This window comes from Clinocottus analis, unplaced genomic scaffold, assembly GCF_023055335.1.
Source record: "Clinocottus analis isolate CAN_PGR_092001 unplaced genomic scaffold, fCliAna1.0.p SCAF_61, whole genome shotgun sequence".
Classification (NCBI taxonomy): Eukaryota; Metazoa; Chordata; class Actinopteri; order Perciformes; family Cottidae; genus Clinocottus; species Clinocottus analis.
In genome coordinates, this window is record NW_027176220.1 from 41,869 (window position 1) to 61,992 (window position 20,124).

Below are 20,124 nucleotides of genomic sequence, written 5' to 3' on the forward strand. Positions count from 1 at the left end.
CGAGGCGTTGGATCTCCACACAGGAAAGCCGGTACTTGGACTGGACAGCCCGGCCCGACAGCACATTAAGTGGGGAAGAAGTGCTGACACACACATGCATTTATGTAAACTATCTGGTTTCGCGCACGGCGACGTTGTTGGTTAGCGTCGAGAATATGCTGTGTTGCAGTCATGGTGTCTCACACATGGACTTCAGCAACGCCTTTATAGAGTCTAGAAGGTGGAGCCTCTCTTGATGAAGTTCCAGCCAAGTTCAGTTACACCTGTCAGTTTCCCTGATATCTGTGAAATACCACAGGGTTGTTGATGTTTTTATAGCTGATGTAAACTCACACGCGGCTGCCGAATGTGTGAAAATGTAATGAGTGATAGTAATGATGATTCGTTTTATTTATGTAGCTACAGGAACACATGGGCAATTCTTTATTTTTATATAGTTATATTTCTTCTTATGCTATTATTTTTCTTGCACATTCATCATTACGCATAGTTTTGTGTCAGAGTGTCAGATATAACTTTCCTTGACGCGGCTGCACTAAGCGTTTGGTTTCTGAGAAGGCTGTTAAGAGTAAGTCAGGCTGATCTTACGTTTCCTTCTTAGTGAAAGATCATCTTAAGCTAAGAACGACACTGGGAAACATGTCCTTCTTTCACAGTGCTCCTAAGCGCTTTTAAGAAGCTCTTAGCGCTTAAGAGCTTCTTAATGAATCTGGGAAACGCGGCCAATACGTTTGTATTTTATCAAGGAACATAAACGTTTGTGTTCAGTAGTAAGGCTCCCTGTTAGGGACAAGCCACCGCTTCTTTTATTCATGTTCAGTTTGTTGCTTACCTTAAATATGTATGTTAGAGCAATTGATTAACTTTATACAAAAGCAATAAATGCTTTTCATCTTTTCCAGTTAAGTCTGGGAGAGAAACGCAGCACCTGTGTGCGGCAGTGACAAGTCCCTCCCAATGCAAAAAAAAGAGATAAGAGACCAGAACGATTCATTTTGAGTAACATCATCAATAGAGTGTGAAAAGGTGACAGTTTTGACGTTACGTGAAAGACATCTACGTATTGTGTTGCATAGATATCTGCTGAAATAAAGCGTGCTAAGCATGCCCATCCTGTCTTGTAAAACTGTCCTTTCTTGTTGGTCACGTTAAAGTTCAGTTTTGATAGGGTGTTCGTAGGATTGAATCAAAATGGGCAGAAATAAGAAAATAACCAGTATTTTTGTCTTCAGCGTCCTCCGGAGACTACTTTGTCGTGAGACAGGGCTTCAGTTAGCGGTTAGCAGCAGCAGGTAGCATTCAGCCAGCAAAAAACCCCAGTTAGATTGGGGACGGGAACAGCTCCACCCCCAGGCGCTGGCCTCAAGTTGCTCCAGCTCCGCTAGCAGAAGTTCCGTCTTCCAAAAGACGCAATGAAAATGTTTCTGTGGCGGGAAAAATGTTGACCCCAATTTCTTTGGAGTATCTCAATTGTTGCACCTTTAAGTTACTGCTAATTTTAACAACAAACCAGTGCGAGGCTTTTATTTTGAAGCAGCAAAAGGAAACAATGTGTTTATCACAGAACTAGCAGTAACACCTAAAACCTTGTCTTGTTGTCCTTAAAAAATTAATAATAATTGTCGCCGCTTATGGCTCAGACAGGCGTGAATACCCTCCCATAATCTTAGACACGCTAAGGAACTGCACCAAACTGGTTCTTCTAGTTTTTAGTAACCTCAAACTCAATGCAGGCCCTCTTACCCTTGTGCCCTGGCAGGCTTTATTCTTGTTGTAGACCTTGTGCTCCGCTCTTTTGTCCAGTTTGGTCCACAGGGCCATCACCTTCCAGGTTCTGATCACTGCTTTCAACGAACCGTAGAAGTTGCTGTAGTCCAGAGGGTCAAGGTCCAGCTGCCTGCAGAGGATGCTGAAGGCCTGCAGAGAGCCTTTGCAGGTGGACGCCTGGACAAAGTTCTCAAAGAGAACGCCGGCCTGCGCCGTACGCTCATCTTCCGTTTCACCCATCAGCTCTGACGCTGAAAAGAAAAAGGGCTCAATCTCTTTCTCGCTCTTCTTCCTCTTCCTGGTCACTCCTTCCACGCCGTCAACGCTGGACTACTATGACACGATGTGTGCCGTCATGCTCGGTTAGTTCTGAAACAGACAAATAACCTACAAATTATTTGTAGACAGAGGAGGACAGTGGAAATAAAAAAATCAATCAACAAACAGATTATTAATTTATATAAATCCTGAGTATATTCCCAACCGGAGATCTATGGCTATGGGAGCAAGTGGAGTAGTGACATAGAGACCGCAATATGCATCTGGTAGCGGCAACAACCTGTCAATCATTGAAGCCACACCCTAAAGCATCTGCTTGATGGTCTGTTTCATTCTAAATGGACCATAATTAACTAACAAGAAACAAGAGATGCAGAACATAAATTCATGTTTAGTGAGGGAATAAATCAAGACTAAAGTTAGAGTTTTCTCACAGACTTTCGATACAACCAGTCAACCCTGCTGGTCAGTAGAGGGAATACAGGTTAGGAGATGCATCCGCATCGGCTTCACTTGGCAGAACCGGAGGTTGCCTCCTGCTTCTAACACCTTGAAAAATGCTCCTTACCAGGCACGTGCACAGATAGACCCCTAGTGGTGCTAAAGCACCTGCCTTTTGCCCTGGATGAGAAAAATGCCCCTTCTGCTAGAGCTCAATTATTTCTTCATTCATTAGTATTTAAGAATAAAAATTACTGTCATTAATTCCCCCCAAATGTGTTTTGATATCTGACGGGGCATTTATTTGAGTTCTTGAGAGAATTTCGCCCCGACAAGCCCCCGCCGCACACCTCCCTCCACCTCCATGTAGTGCTCATGCAGCGCTGAGCGCCAGGCCAAATTGGTGCAGCCTACTTCTCTCTGACCCGCAGCATCAGACAAACAGGTAATGACAGTGTTTGTGCAATCCCCCGATGTTGTTAAAATAACCACAACATTAGTGCCGCTAAAAACATTACGTCGCAACTGGTCCAACGTTTCCTAAAAAATAAACAAACAAAAAATTCACAAAATCCATGATTTCAAAGTCTTGTCCAGCTGACATTTGTCATGTTTAATAAAAAGAGCGAAGGGGAGATATACAGGCAGGTAAGGATATACAACATGGGTGCCCAATAGGTCGATCGCATGCTATTACAAAAAAAAAACTTTAGCGACAAAACACAGCTCCCGGTGTGCAAATTAACAGTCTCGTTGGAAAAAGCAGACGGCCGCAGCAAGGGGTGGAGTCAAAAAAAACTCGTCAAATCGGACGGTTGGTTGCCTTCAAAGTATTCATAGCAAAAAATGACTTCCTGTTAGTTACGATCTTTAGGCTACTTGTAGCTTACAGATGACGTTTTGATTTATTCATATGTGATTCTAAAAACATATTTATGTAGAAATGTGTGTCCAGCTGCATCCTTTGTTCGTTTTATGTCTGCCTGTGAAATACATTACTACTGGTTTTGATGTGTGTTGTATAAATATTATAATAACCACACAAGACATGTTTTTAGATTAAACATATGACTAATAGTCAACAATTGAGCGTAAAGTACGACAACCACACATAAAATAAGATTTTTTACAACACGTGGTGGTTGCTATCAGATCTAAGAGCCAATCAGCTTTCTCTGATGTGGCGACAGCCAGGCGTTTCTCCATTGACTGGGTCAGACAGTTGATGGAGAGCTGCTGAGATTAGCGTTGACCACGTGTGCATGACGTCAAAGGAAGTCGGGATCCAGTCAGACACAAATCTAACCAGCATGCATTGCACACAGCGATCGATTCTGCACAGAACAGGTTCATCTTGAAGCCTATTGTCTAATTAATATATATATATATATATATATATATATATATATATATATATATATATATATATATATATATATATATATATATATATACATACACCATTGTTATTTTAGGTAGACCTTTTTGACTTGGTCATTTAGCTTGCGAGCCAAATAAGTGTGAGCACCCCTAATATACGAGATGGTTAGGATCTACGCAACACTGCTCGTGACAACAGTTTCAGTGGAAAGATCCTTTTCAAAACTGAAGATAATAAAGAACAGGCTCAGGAGTCTCTGTGGGGAAGAAAGACTCTCCAATCTTCTCCTTCTTGCCATTGAGCAAGACATTGAAATAAATCACAGTGAAGTAATACAAATCTTTCAAGAGATGGCACCAAGGAGGATGCTCCTGTGAATATCCGAGAATATTATTATTTTTTAATTTCATAAATAACGTTGGTGATGGGTGCCCTTTTTTGGTTTGAACACCTGCCCCCCAAAATGTCTGTGCATGTGCCTGCTCCTTACTTTAGAAAGTCCTGGTCTAATCCACTTTTTATTTTGGCCTCGGACAGAATCCCACTCACAGGGTCTGTGTTAATGATGTGCATTATCCTTTGCAAAACACGAGGACAAACATGTGGTGGAAAACTTTGACATCATATAAAAAAGGAAGGTCACATTCCAAATGCAAGGAATGTCAGCAGCTGTGTTGCCAGTGTCTTGTCTTGCACAGTGTTGACCATAGGTCCCCTGAACGGGACTATAACTCCAGGCAAAACTACAAACTGTTCTGGGCTCGCAGCCCCCGCAGCAGGGAGTATACTCTACGGTCAGGGAAGCATCGTAGCCCCTGCAGATTCAGTGTTCATGTCTGTAAGTGTAGAGAACAAGTTGACAAATCCTGTTAAGTTTTCTGATTTGTATTTCTTTATTTTTTATAAATTCTTTATTGTTAAGATTTGTTGCACTGTGAATTTGCACTGCTTATGAACAATAAGAGGCAGATGCTTATGAACAATAAGAGGCAGATATATTTTGACCAGGATTACCTCCGCAGCAGTTCTACAGGAGCGCAAGGAATACGAGTTTTGAAACAACGATATTCGCTTCCAGACTCCATTCCCAGCCAAACTGTGAGTGCACTACGAGAATGGGACACGGATCTACCAATCAGCAGAGTAAGCGACGACAGATATGAAGAACGGAGGACTTCCCATCAACGTGTTCACTGCTGAACTGAAGGAGGATTTGGCCGCGCAGCCGTCTCGCACTGCATGGGAGTGAGTGGAAGCCCAAGGACGGGTGGACACGTAACAAGAGCCGGAGGACTCGTGAATGGACGGAAGATGTTATAAAACGGTGATAACTATCAATTAAAAAAATGTGTCACTATCTAAACACAAGTATATTCCCTTCCCTGACATATGTAAAAATATGAAGTACAATGGAGGGATCAGACCTTAAGTTAGCCTTTGCACTGATGGTCAAAGATTTTTTTTTCTCCCGTTTGGGAAATTTCAGCGGAGGCCTCAACCTAAAAGGAGAGGCTTTCCTCCCAAGCTAGACATTCCTTCTAGCTTATTTAGGGGTCATTTCAGGACCTCAGCCTTGGAATCTCTTTTATTGTGTTTTTTGTTTTCTTGTGTGAAAATGTTCTGGATTGTTGTTTTTTCAGGGAGTAAATCATTTGAACGTGTTTAAGCATAAAGATGCATAGACATAATATATGGCTAATGACAAGGTTAAAATAATTTCCTACAACGTTAACGGGCTGTTAAATCCAATCAAACGCCCAAAAATTCTAACTAAAATGAAGAAAGAGAGGGCTCATGTGGTATAATTACAAGAAACCCACTTAAATAATAAGGAGCATGAAAAACTACAGCAAATGAGCTTTACTAACTGATTTTTTTTCATCATATAAGCTGGGATTAATCAGTTACATTTTTTCAACTTTGCCCAGCCCATCCATCCATCCATTATCTTAACCGCTTATCCTCGTTAGGGTCGCGAGGCACTGGAGCCGATCCCAGCTGTCAAGGGGCGAAGGCAGGGTACACCCTGGACAAGTCGCCAGTCCATCACAGGGCAGACATATAGACAGACAACCATTCACACTCACATTCACACTTAGGGGCAATTTAGAATCCAATTAACCTATGCAGCATGTCTTTGGACTGTGGGAGGAAGCCGGAGAACCCGGAGAGAACCCACGCTGCCACGGGGAGAACATGCAAACTCCACACAGAAGGACCTGCCAGACCAGTATCCGAACCCCGCCCTGCCCGGGATCCGGACCACAGACCCTCTTGCTGTGAGGCGTCAGTGCTAGCCACTACACCACCGTGCAGCCTCCATTGCCCTGAACAATGGAGGTCAAAAACAAACTAAGCGAGATTCATGAAGCATTTTACAAAAAATTGTATGCAAGAGTCCCAGGAGGAGGCAAAGACCAGATTGAAACTTTCTTGAAACACCCTGAAATTACCCACTCTTAATGAAAAGTAAAAACAAGAGCTAATTTAACAGAAAATTAACTGCAAGCGGCAATTAGCAGACTTAAAGTAGGTAAGGCGCCAGGTTCCGATGGTTATACAGCTGAGTGGTACAAGGAGTTAAAAATGACTTGATTCCTTTCATACTTCCTACACTAAACTGGGTCTTGAAAAAGGCACAAACACCTCCTTGTTGGAAAGAGGCCATTATTTCTGCTATTCCAAAGGAATGCAAAGATAAAACGGAGTGTGCGTCATACAGACCAATATCTGTTTTAAATATAGATTATAAGATGTTCACTTTTACTATGGCCAGAAGACTTGAAAAGTTTATGGCTAAATTGATCCACAACAATTTAGACAGGTTCCATACACCAACGTCAAACACAGGACAACATACAAAGGACGTTACATATTATGAATCACATAACAAAAACAAAATGGAAGCAATAGTAGTTAGTATAGACACTGAGAAGGCTTTTTGATTCCGTTAATAGGGATTTTCTTTACAGAACTCTTCATAGATTTGGTTTCAATGCCAGGATTATTAAAACCATACAAGCATTATACAAAAACCCTACTGCAAGTGTCAAGGTTAATGGTTATTTATCAAATAGGTTTATCCTGGAAAGGGGTACAAGACAGGGCTGTACATGGTCACCAATATTATTTGCACTTTTCCTTGAACCACGAGCCCAATACATAAGACAAAACAGAGAAATTAGAGGGTTTCGGAAAGAGAGCATAAACTAGCATGCTACGCAGATGATGTACTAGTTTATCCTAGCCAGCCATCACACTCTTTGCCCCAGCTGATTCTGGCACTTGAGAAATATGGGCAATTATCAGGATATAAGGTTGTGGGTAAAAACCAAGCGCTATCGTATAACGATAGTCCATCACAAATGGAGAGCAAATATCCATGGTCATGGCAAGCGAATTCTTTTAAGTACCTAGGCATAACTATTCCAAAAGATTTGTCAAAACTATCAGAATAACCCACCTATACACAAAAAAATCAAAGAAGATTTCACAAAATGGAACCTCGTACCTTTCTTTAGTGTTAGCTCAATAATACAATCTATCAAAATGAATATATTACCCAGATTGTTATATCTATTTCAAAACCTACCGATAAAAGTTTATCAGGGCCAGCATAATGAATGGGACAAAATGTTATTTAGATTCTTGTAGCAAGGCAAGAGACCAAAGGTTCGTCTCAAAACACTGCAGTTAATGAAGGACAAAGGAGGATGGGGTCTGCCATCCCTCAAGAAATACTAGTATGCTGCCCAGACAAGAGCTATAATATGCTGGTGCAATCCTTTATATGATGCACAGTGGAAAGACATTGAAGAAAAAATATTTCCTACTCCAATACAAGGGATGATAGCTAACTCTAAACTGCAACACTCCATGAACAGTTCTGATAATCCATGGGTCAAATTGACCCTTAAGGTGTGGAAAAAAATCATTAGAGAATATAAACTAGAAGGAGATCTACTGTCCCTTAAATGGTGTGAATATGACTCAGACTTCACACCAAATAAAATAGACACCAGATTCCAAAAATTCAGAGATAAATTATTAGGGAGAAAATTATTTCTCCCTGTTTTATTTATAGTTTTGTATCAATATGTGCAAACGCACATATTGATATGCGTGTTTGTTTGTTTTTCTTTTACTTCTATTTCTCCTCATTTCTATACTTGAATAGTAAGAAAATAAGTATACTGTTTGCCATATACATAGAATCTGAAAAATTGAAATATATGTATGTGAGATTTTGAAGACTCATAAAATATGAATGAAAAAAAAGAGAAAGGAATTCAACGATTTAAAAAATGGTTTTAACAAAAACAATTTGTACTAGCGGAGCCGGTACCAAACTGGCGATCCTCTAATTGAAGGATAACCCTACTCCACCACTGAGCCCATGATTGAACCACGTGCAGTGCTTACATACAACTCCAATGCCCTCAGGGCTTAAACCTAAAACTAAAAGTCAGACTGCTTCCAGCAAATGGGCCACTTAAACTGATTGCGTCCGCTTTGGCTCTTACACTTTGACAACGCCTCAAACTGCTTGGAATTAACTTCTATAAACACTTCACCAAAAGCTGTAGCTGCATGCAACAATTCACGTTCAAACAATTCATATTTTAAGATCGTTGTCAGTTTCAGCAAGGACAATTTTTCTTTGGGGGAAAAACATGTGGCCTTTGAAATGTTTTACCTGATATTAACCAATGGATTACTCCTATGTCCCAAACAACAAGAGATATTTTAAGCCGATGCCAATCGTGTTTTTGTTTTGCAATAACATCTCCGTCAATGTTAAGTTTCAGATCCCGATCGCTGAAAGCCTCGCAGCATTATTCTGCCTATTACAGTCATGGAATCTGCTCACCCTGGAGGAGCTGGGATAAAGATACTGTTTCCCCCACACACAGATAAGGGTCTGCACGTACACCAACTCTCTCTCTCTCACACACACACACACACACACACACGCACGCACGCGCACGCACGCGCACACACACACGCACACACACGCACACACACACACACACGAAACAAGATCCCATGAAAACCAGCGGATGCACTCTATATGCAGGCAAGTGTGCGTCATGGGAAGGGGCTGTGCCTTTAGTTTATGCCACACAGCTATTCCACCGCACACCACGTGTGCCCCCCTCTCCTCTCAGGAAACACACACTCTCTCCTGTAAGTCTTTGAGTGGCCCAGAGGGGGTCTCAGGTCTCTGCTATTTAACAGTTTGGCAGCACACAGTAGTCTCTCCAGTACAATTACCCACTCCAGACCAAAACACGCACACATTTAATCTTTCATTGCCATTTCATCCTGTGTCCAGGTAAAAAAAAAAAATTGGAACGTTCTGAAGCCGATGATTCCTGCTCCAGTGAGAGTATCGGTAAATCAAGGTGTTAGCAATGGAGTACAACCATTTGCTGACAATTGCCCTCCAATATCTGTCCGAATGGTTTTTGATCTCGTCCAGAATATCCCTGAGGCGCAGAGGGCCGTGGGAAAAAAAAATGAAAAAATGGAAACAAGGAGAGGAATTTGTTTGTAAATAACATCCTGATATCAGCTCATGGACCTGTACTTGTACAGGGCTCATCTAGTCTTCCGACTACTCAAAGCGCTTTAACACTACATGACATACTTCACCCATTCACACACTGATGGGAGGAGCCACCAAGGTGCCACATCAGTATCGACAATTCATACACCGTAGGCTAGTGGGCTAGTGGCACCAGGGATCGAACCGCCAATCCTCTGATTGAAAGTCGATCCTGCTCACCACTGAGCCACAGTCAACCTGCCATACTTTTTTTGTCTGACATTGAGGAACGCCCCCCCCCCCTCCCACCTACCACAGACCAGTCAGGTCAAGAGTAAAATATACAGTTAAGTGTGTACTGATGTACACAGAGCCATAAAGCTCTGGGAGAAATCACGATCTTTGGAAGCTGGGCCACATCTGGTAGGGTGCATTTTGGGAATCGTGGTTCAGGAAGTTCAGCCAAGTGGGAGTGATCATCAAAGCACATGGAGAGGTTTCTTCTCCCATCTAATTTACAGTAAATGCTTTTAGGTTTTTTATTATCTAAAAAGGTGATTAATTAAATGTTCGCAAATCCAAGACCACTGGAACGGTTTACTTTTTATGTCCAGACAGCTGATGTATTCAAACATTTTATCAAAATATCAGTATATTATGAAAAAGTGTATTGGATTATAAACACAAACTCCACCTTTAAATACACCTTAAGCCCATTTTTTTTTAAATAAATAAAACATTTAAATGACCCGGTCCGTCAAAATGGCAAGAAAGTCTAACTTTAGCCACTGTTTGAATAGTATAACGTTTACAAGAGACACACAGTGGAACAGTACAACCTTTTGAAATGCTTACTCGCCAACTAACGTTTAAACTGCTTTCTAGGCTTAGAAATGTAACAATATTTCTGCTGCGCTCATCTCTTACTCGTCAGCAAGAAGAAATCTTTCTATTCCAATCTTCTTTTCAGTTCCTTCTTTTTTTACTGTTCTATTGTAATATAATGTTCAATATGATAACACAAATTCCCATTTAAAAATATTAAAGAATATGTCAACTACTTTGTTTGGTAATTGTGAACTCTGTCAGACCTTCCATGACTGTAATGACCCAACAAGTGATGACGCAACATCTCCTCTTCCGACGTACAGCTTCCCAATCTCCACCGGACCCTTAGGGACCTCTATAACATAGACCATGTATTCCTATTAACACTGGGCATTCATATATGTAAGTCTATTTCTGAACGCTGAACGGATGACTTGATAATCAGGTCAGCTATTTCAGTAGCTTGAAGTGTCCATAATGGAGGTGTGACCTGCAATACAAGAACCTTTCCGAAGTAACAGGATACTTAACAGCTTTTATTGATATGTATGTAGGTATATTGCCAATTAGATGGTAAGGCCAGGTGTGTTGGGATCAGTGTACCTCCCGCCCATTGATACAGAAAATATCAGAAATACAGCATAAAGGCAGAAGGAAGTTCATTAAAAAAAACACCGACCAATAACACTAGAGCTGATTTATTAACTCATGTTGTAATGACACACTTGACCCTTGTTTGTTTAACCTTTCTAGGCTAGCTGTTGTCTCCAATAATGTAAATAGAACAGGAGTATGCAACTAATAGGCTTTACTGATTATTTCATGAACTACCAATGGTGAAATGACCGATATTGAAGTCCTACAAGTCATGTGGGCAAGTTGAGGGTGTTGGTTCCAACGTCACACAGCATGGAATCAGCTTACCAGAGCGCCGGAGGTATAAGGAACTGGAGCGGACAGGTGACAAGTAGAGCAGGAACAATGTGTCACTGGGCTACAGACAAAGAGACGCTTCATTCACAACAAAGACACAAAATTACCTAATTTTACCAATTTCTTTTTGCATACAACTGCAAAGGTTTTAACTGATTCCAGTGTAAACAAGACAAGATGGTAGACATTAAATTCACATTTGGGTTTAATAGTGATCAACTATCACAAGGACCTAAAATCACTTACGTAGTTTTGACTTCAGGGAACTGGGTTATGCCGTAATCACAATCGACATTAACGCACTTTGAAACGGGAATGCAACACTGCAAGAGTCTGAACTACTTCCCTGCTTGGAACAAGAGCCATTTCACACAATTAAATTATCTTTAATGGTGCGTTCACGCTGAACGCTTCAAAAGTTTTCTTGCCGCGTATCGAGGAAAAAGTGTGTTCACACCAAAAGCAGCAGGACTAATTGCAGCACCACAAAGGGGGCGTGGCTTATCTCAGCCGCTTCTCTCTGGGAAAAGAGCGATCTTTTCCAATAGACTATAGATGAAATAATCATTAGATCTGCTTTATACTTGTTTTAGACGTCACAAAAACGTTGGAAAATTAAACTCCATCGTGTCTGGGTTCATAATATTATTCGTAGTCCCACAAGAGCGCCTGAATGAAAATACGCATCTACGCGGCTTTGCATTGACTTAGCATGTAATCTCAACGCGGGTCGAAATCTTCACGCGTTCGGTGTAAACACCATTAGGCTTTATGTGAATCCTCGCCAAAGAGCTGTAACACAGGCAGAGCCTCTCTCTCAGGCAGGAGGATAGTCAGTGTGGAGTCCCCCTCTTCCAGAGATTGTTAATCGCCTTGTTGTGGAAATGTGCTATACAAATAAAACTTGCTTTGGGAGCAAAGTCCGGTCAACATTTAAGCTTCTACAGCTCCATAAAAAGCAGAGACGTCATCTAGCCTTTGAAAATCCAGCATTGGTGTGAGCATTCCGAGTCAGTTTGTACTCCTGCACACCTTCAATGGTGATCAGAATCAGATTTAATGGCAATGTACATTTTCACATACATGGAATTTGTCGCCGGATTCTGCGCTTTGTACTTCTTTTCAAGCAAGATATAAAAGATAAATATAAAAAGAGACCAGAAAAATAAGACATTAGGAAACAGTAAACAGTAGTCCAGAAAGTGCAGGTAGTGCAGGTGTAAGTGACTGACTAATTGTTCAGTTGTTCAACAGACTGACAGCTAGTAGAAGAAGCAGTTCCTGTTTCTGGTGGTTTTGGCGTTCAGTGCTCTGCAGCGCCTACCAGAGGGAATGCATTTGAACAGCTTGTGTCCAGGGTGTGAGAGGTCTGCAGTGATCTTTCAGCCCGCTTCCTGACTCTGGAGGTGTACAAGTCCAGGATGGAGGGCAGGCTGGAACCAATAGTTCTCTCTGCAGACCTGACGATCCTTTGCAGTCTGTCTCTGTCCTGTTTGGTGGCTGATCCAAACCACACGGTGATGGAAGAGCAGAGAACAGACTGGATGATGGCGGAGTTAAACAGGATGAGCAGCTCCTGAGGCAGGTTGAATTTCCTGAGCTGGTGCAGGAAGTACAGCCTCTGCTGGGCCTTTTTGTGGATGGTTTCAATGTTAGAGGCCCACTTCAGGCCCCGGGAGATTGTGGATCCCAGAAACCTGATCGTATTCATAATTACATTAGATAGAGGGGGGTTTCTATAAATCAGTGGCAGGCCGTGGGTTATGTCACTACGCCTGCTGTGCTGTTTCAAAGCTGAAAGCGGCGCGGAGTTACGGTCAAATTATTTTTGTATCCAGTTTGTGTATTACTTTCTGTCGCCGGCAACATGCCCTCGTTATTGATGGCATACCTGAAAGCTATGCATTTGTTAAATGGCTTAAATGGACAAAGAGAAGAGCTAAATGTAGTCCCAGCTAGTCGGTTTGAATTCTTCAAACCGACTAGCATTTGACTAGCAGTCAGGGCAAAATCAGAGCCAGGAAGAGCATGGATTCTAGAGATCGGTCGACCAGGGGAAGCAAGTAGCTATAGAATGGATGCAGACAGAAGATGGAAATGTCGTTCTCAGACGAGAAGAAGTGCCGCAAAAGACTGTGAGCAGTGCAAAAAGAAGAAGAAAAAAAGGTAATTTCCATAACGACTGGGGTTTCTTTCACCCCGAGCTGCATTTATTTCTAAACTGAGATCAAACTAAAAGCAGGCGGGTAATGTTCGAACACCGATGGGTTGGGTTAGTAGTAGGAAATTGGATATGTACTTTGCTCTCAAGCAGCACACAGAGATCACTGACATTATGTTGCTGTTTGGTTCTCCATTACAATGCTTAGCGACAGATAAAGAGTTCAAAGTATCTTTCATTAAAGTCATAAAAAGCCAGAAAACAAAAAAACATTCATATGATTGTTTTTTTTAATATTTAGATTTATTTTTTTTGCGCAGTGCAGGAAAACACTTTGTTGGTCACATGTTTGTTTGATAAGTTATCCCCTACATTACAACATTACAAAACTTAAGCTGTGTCAGTGTGTGCGCGTGTGAGATCAAAGCTGAGTCAACAAGTTCCTGCCGAAACAGACTAGAAGCTGAAAGAGAGGGAGGAAAAAAGAGTGAAAAGGACGGCCCACGGAGAGACAGAATTGGTGAGGAGAGGGCTCCACAGGCAGACGAGGTGCAGAGAACACCGTTCTGCAACAACGTTGCAGATTCTTTCGCTTTGAAATGCGGGGAATTTTAATCTGACCGCAGAGTGTGTAGTCTTTGCTGGAAAATGCGGCGACGCCAACTATCTCGGGCCGCAGCGATTTCTTTTGAAACCCAAAGTGTGAACGGCTGGAATGTCAAGGAGTTGAAGCGGCGGAATTTACTGAAACACACTGCAGTGGCAAGATCTGGACAAAGGGACCACGATGTCCTGAATTAACTACAATTACAATGTTTTTTACAACAATGCAAGTGTATTGTCGTTTGAATCCACGTTATCAAATTTTGTTTGAAGGTTTGAAGAAAAGCTTGTGTGGCGCCACAGTACTGGGTTCGCATTCAGAAGTTGGAGCTTCTTCAAACAACCGATGAATTCATGCCAATCCACTTTGGTCCATGACATGGCATCAAGCTGACTTTTCTACGACATATATTGCCGTGTAAAAAAAAACAGCAGTTTTCACCACATGGCAACATGTCATGATATTTGATAAAACAATGAGGCTATAACTATGAAAAATGTGGTGTAGTAAAAATGTTAAATTGGAAACGCATTGCACCACCTGCCATAAACTGACCCATTTAAAACAGACGTTTTCCTTTTTTTTAATAGATGTGAATGGTGACGCAAAATAGTCTACATTAGGAAACTCCTGCAGCCTTAGTTTAATTGTAGGGATCCACTAAACACAGACAAATTGTTTACGGACACAGAAATAATGGAAAGCTGACACTCATACAGACAAAAGTAATTCAAATCTATCACTTTTATCACTGAAACATCAACTGTCATTTCAACTGTTTTCATCTTTTGCTCTCCAAATGATCATTTAGCCATTCACTTGATAAATATGTTGGAAATAGTTCAAGATTGTGTGTCCAATGTCACTCAAAGTGCACATCCTACCATAAATTTACCCATTTAAAACAGACATTTCCTTTTTTTCCCCCTTGACATTTCTGAAATAAAACCTTCCAAATTAACAAAGATTCCAACCGCTCTCACTGCGAACAGCCTTTCCGGAGGGGAAACTACTGCGTGAATATCTCAAGACCACATCAGGCTGGCCCGCAGCGAAGAGCAACACACCCATACTTCACCCACAGATAAGGGGCTTGAAGAGGGGGTAGACTACTCATCAGCTGCATATTTGTTATTCCCTGGGTGGGAGACCATAGCATACTGGATTGGGGTATTAATATACAGAACCGAGGCTAAACGCAAGGGTTTCATTTGAGATGCAAGTGCAATAAAAATAGATAAATGCCACTTAGAGCGTGGTGTTCAGCGCGCTCTTTAAAAAGGTTTTGTCAATGTGGTTTCTCACCAAATAGCACTCTGTATTACCAAGTAGAACTACCACGTAATTTTCTTCGCCATAAAACACTTTGTAAGACCTTTTTTTCAATATTTTGAATCCTAAACTGTTCAAATGCATGTTTGCTTGAATTTTACCACCCATTCACAGTACAGACAAAATGGTGAGGAGCTCGTAACGGTGTGGCGCTACTACTTTGTGCCTTTGTGACCAAAGCCAAACAGCAGCAGGTCATACTGTAAACAGCTGTCATGTTCCACAATTGTTTAGAGCATATGTGATCTACCGGGGTCCTAACTGTACGAAACAACACCTGAGACATGGCTGCCATGAATGAGTTCTCAGCTGGACTAGACTGGTCACGTTAGAAGTCTTTAGGGGACAGCTGAGTTTTACGACTTTGGTCAGTGACACCCAAAATACCTTGCACACTCGCACACGCAAACTAACTGAGAGTGAGTTTGCTGTCGCACTGCGTGATCATTATCATTAAGGAGGGGAGTTAAAAAGGATGTTCATAAGGAGGAAGGAGATAAAAGGGAAAAAAGATTTGTATCTCGTGTCTGGTATGCAAATGTCAGTAAGTGAATGACCAACATTTAAATGCATGGAAATCACTTTGGAATCACACACACACACACACACAGAAGAAAAGTTTGGTCACGAGTGGCATGACAACACCTGCTCTTAAAGTCAGCTTTGAACCAAGATGACAATGCTAACACGTTTGATGTTTCTTGTGTCAAATGTTTCCTTGAAGCAAACGCTTAACAACAACATTAGGCAGCAGACATGAGGACATCACCTCTTACGAAACAGACTGCAGTAGCTTGGCTTGAACAATACAAAGCCATATGCTTGCTTGTGCCAAGATAGGCTTTAATTGGAGCATGTGAGCCCAATAAATCAAACCCTTAATTCTCACCATATTAACACCACACATTGTCGAGATTTGGGGCCTGGATTAGGTTTACTTACAATATGCAAGCAGTTGATGTGGTGCCACATACCACACAGAGTCCACGTCGCAGGGCAATTGCATTATTGGACAATTACAGTCGCTTCAAGGGTGTCTTAAAATTAGGAGTAGGATTGCAAAGGGGCGGAAATTTTCCGGTAAATTTCCTGAAAGTTTCCACGGGAAATTTGCCTCGGGAATTTTGAAAAACAGAAATGTGCCTAAGTTTTTTGCAAAAGCATATAACAGGGAACTTAAATGTAGTTGAGAACAAGACTATGTACGCCGAACTCAGCTGGATCCTGAATGCAGCTGGTTGGGAACATTGTCTGCCAGAAACATAAACATAAAATATTCTGTTTTTGACGTTTTTGTCATCGGTGTTGCATCTGAACGTTTCAGCCTTTGCCTGGCAAGTGTGAGAGCACCGAGTTGCGTGGAGGCCAAGAGCGGTATTGCAGACAGAGAGAGATTTCAATTATAGCTGCAACATATTAAAAAAAAAAAACTGAACTCATTCATTTTTTGGAACTGTGAATTTAGTTCAAAATTTTGAATTATGGACTATGAACTGAACTACTTCATGTAGAAAGTGAACTTTCCAACACTGTTTGTCATTAGCATATTGATTACTTGGAAAACTGAAGCCAGGTTCATTTAATACCAAGTTTATTTGTATACAGTCGACTTTTTACAGCAGAGAGAGTAGGAAGTATGTATGTCCACACAAAAGTAGACCATCACCTCGATTAATCGCAGCGTTCGGAATGTCAAAAAAGTAATTTTTAAAAGTTGTATTATAAATGTTTGCATGCATGTCTGCTTATGACAAGGTAAATACAGTTAAATTACCTCAAAATTTCCAGTTAATTCCCGCGGAAAGTTTCCAACTTTAAATAGTATATATATATATATACACTTTAAATAGTATATATATATATATATATATATATATATATATATATATATATATATATATATATATATATATATATATATATATATACTATTTAAAATTTAAAGTTGGAAACTTTCCAACTAAAGCACCTGCCCTTTTGCCCTGGCTGAGAACAGTGCCCTTTCTGCTGGAGCCAATTTTTTTCTTTATTCATCAGTATTTAAGAATAAAAATTACTCTCTCTGTCTTTGCGTTCTTGTGAGAACTTCGCCCCGACATGCTCCGTGGCCATGAAACGCAGGTGGAAGATGGCATTATTAGTGTAATGCCTCTTATGCTTCAACTCTGTCAGAAAACAGTAAAAAAAAAAAAGTAAAAAAAAATGTACATGTGTACTGGTTTGTCAGCTTTATAGAGATTGTGTAAGTCACTCTTGATTATTATGCACAACATTGATTTATATCATTTACAAAATTTGCAGCATAATGCCAAGAAAAGACAGACTCCAACAGCATAAGGACAGGGAACTGCAGCAAGCAGCTCAGGGTAGCAGCTCCCTTTTATCTTGGATCAGGCCATCAGCTAAAACAAATGAGGGAGAATCAGTAACCCTACCTGGTCCAGAGGAGCCCATTACAGATGAGGAAGGACAGACAGAGTGTAGGAATGAGTTGTGTTCAGGGGCAGCAACTGAGGAGATGAGTCAAGAAGAGGGTGAAGTGACAGCAGCTCCCTTTACATCACAGCGAGAGCATGTGGAGCAAAGAGCTGTTGATGAAAGTGAGGATGCAATTTCAAAAATAGCCACCATGCCATATCCTACAGATCCGTCCCATGTTGAAGCATTTCACATCAAGTGCAATGAGAGCTACATTGCTATGTGTTGCAGTGTAGGGCCCTGTCAACCAGAATTTCTTCTCCCCAAAAATGCTAAAGGGCGGTCATTCCAAAAGCATTGGTTTACTGGAAATGTGTGGCTGGAGTATTCTCCAAGTTCAGATTCAATGCATTGTTTCAGTTGTCGGCTTTTTGTACCTGAAGATAAACATAAAAACAGAAAGGAGTGGAGAAATGGCATCAGAAAGTGGAATACTGCTCTTGAAAAAAATCAAGCAGCACTCTGTCACAGAGGTCCACATGACAAGCATGGTGAGGTGGACCAATTACAAAAAAAGGCACTACAAAATTAATTTGATGTATCGGATGTAAAAGGAGTGGAAGCCAGAGAGCGAGAGAGGCAAACAAACAGAGAGATACTGACAAGGATAATAGATCTAACAGTGTATCTCACAAGGCAGGGACTAGCATTCCGAGGTGATAATCAGAAAAACTCAAGTAACAACCGTGGTAACTTACTGGAACTCGTGAATCTATTTTCCCGCTATGATAGTGTGCTGAAGATACATACAGAAAATATTGGAAAAGTGAAAGTCACCAAGAAAAGGCCCCAGGTGTCACTGCTGTCAAACAGAAGCCAAAATGACCTGATCACAGCACTGTGTACATACATCAGAAGAGAAATCCAAAGAGAAATCCAAGAAGCTGAAATGTACTCTATTCTCTTGGATGAGACCACCGATGTTTCCCACAAAGAACAGGTGTCATTTGTAGTGCAATATCTACATCAAAAGCAAATAAAGGAGAGATTTATCGAAGTTTGCAACATCGATTCAACAGGCCAGGAGCGGGAGAATTCTGTAGTCTCCAGTCTACAGATAAATGGTCTGGAGCTGAAAAACATGTATGGCCAGGGCTACGATGGAGCAGCAAACATGTATAAAGGTCTTCAAGCCAGAATACGCACATTCAATGAGAAGGCCCTTTATGTGCACTGCAAAGCACACTGCCTGAACTTAGTCCTGGTGGAAGCTTCAAAGTCAAATAAGCACTTTGTGACCTTTTTCAACCTTGTGGAGAAGCTGTATGCCTTTTGCAGTGGCTCCTCAAAGCGCCATGCTGCTTTAGTTAGATTACAGCAATCACTGCATCCAGAGAGACACATTGTGGAGCTCAAGAGGCTGTCAGATACCCGTTGGGCTTGCAGGGAACAAGCACTGAAGGCCCATCAGATAAATCTGGAAGCTATAATGATGCTCCTCAATGAGATCTGTGAAAGAAATCCACCTGACCTGGCCCTAGGGGATGCAAAAATGTACACAAATGTGATTAACTTTGCATTCATCCTCTGCATGGAAATCACCATGCCAGCATTCAAAGTCACTGCTCTTGCATCAAACGCTCTGCAAGAAGAAAGCCTGGACCACTCCACAGCCTACAAGATAATTGATGGTGTAATTCACTCACTACAAGCATTGAGGTCTGTGGAAAAGTTTGCCGAGATATTTCAAGGTGCGTTAGAGAAGGCAGAGGCTCTCAACATTCCTTCACCTGCTGTTGTGCTTGGTCAGGAGAGGAAACGGAAAGTGCCAGTGTGTTTCCAACACAGCACAACTGCATCGCAAGTTACTTATGAGATTGACTTCGTGGAGTCATACTACAGGAAGAATGTGTACTATTCATTGATACCTTGACTGCGGAGCTCAACAGGAGATTCCATGGGAGCATCACTGGAAGTCCAACTGGCACAATCATACAGTCCTTTCACTCTCTAACAGTGTGTGCCAACTGGACAAGCACCCTAAACCCAGAGGAAGCTGTCCATGTTCTTTGAGATTTCTATTAGGAAAATGAAAACCAGCTGAAGACGGAGGTAAAGGTGTTCCACTCCAGCTTTCCGTCGAAGAACCTGCAAGAAATCCTTGCCATTGTGGAGGACAACACTGGCCACCTCATCTTTCCAACATTTGTGAAGATGATAAGGATCTATGCTACACTGCCAGTGACAACAGCTTCAGTATACACACATAGATCCTTCACAAAATTGAAAATAATAAAAAAAAACAGGCTCAGGAGTCTCTGTGGGGAAGAAAGACTCTGACCTTCTCCTGCTTGCCATTGAGCAGGACATTGAAATAAATCATCGTAAAGTGATACAAATCTTCCAGAGATGGCACCAAGGAGGATGCACCT

The 20,124-nt window shown here is 41.4% G+C and overlaps 1 protein-coding gene across 6 annotated transcripts in view; it reads right to left on the reverse strand.

Moving 5' to 3' along the window:
* The window catches only part of LOC137804751 (F-actin-monooxygenase mical2b-like), a 61,808-nt gene that overhangs the window by 39,084 nt on the left and 2,600 nt on the right, over positions 1-20,124 (reverse strand). For all 6 annotated transcript variants that reach the window (XR_011080169.1, XM_068604100.1, XM_068604099.1 and 3 more), the window contains exon 2: positions 1,744-2,136. Coding sequence is in view for 5 of the 6 variants with exons in the window: in XM_068604100.1 (XP_068460201.1) it covers positions 1,744-2,007 (264 nt within the window). In the remaining variant the exon portion in view is untranslated. The remainder of the gene's footprint in view (positions 1-1,743; positions 2,137-20,124) is intronic.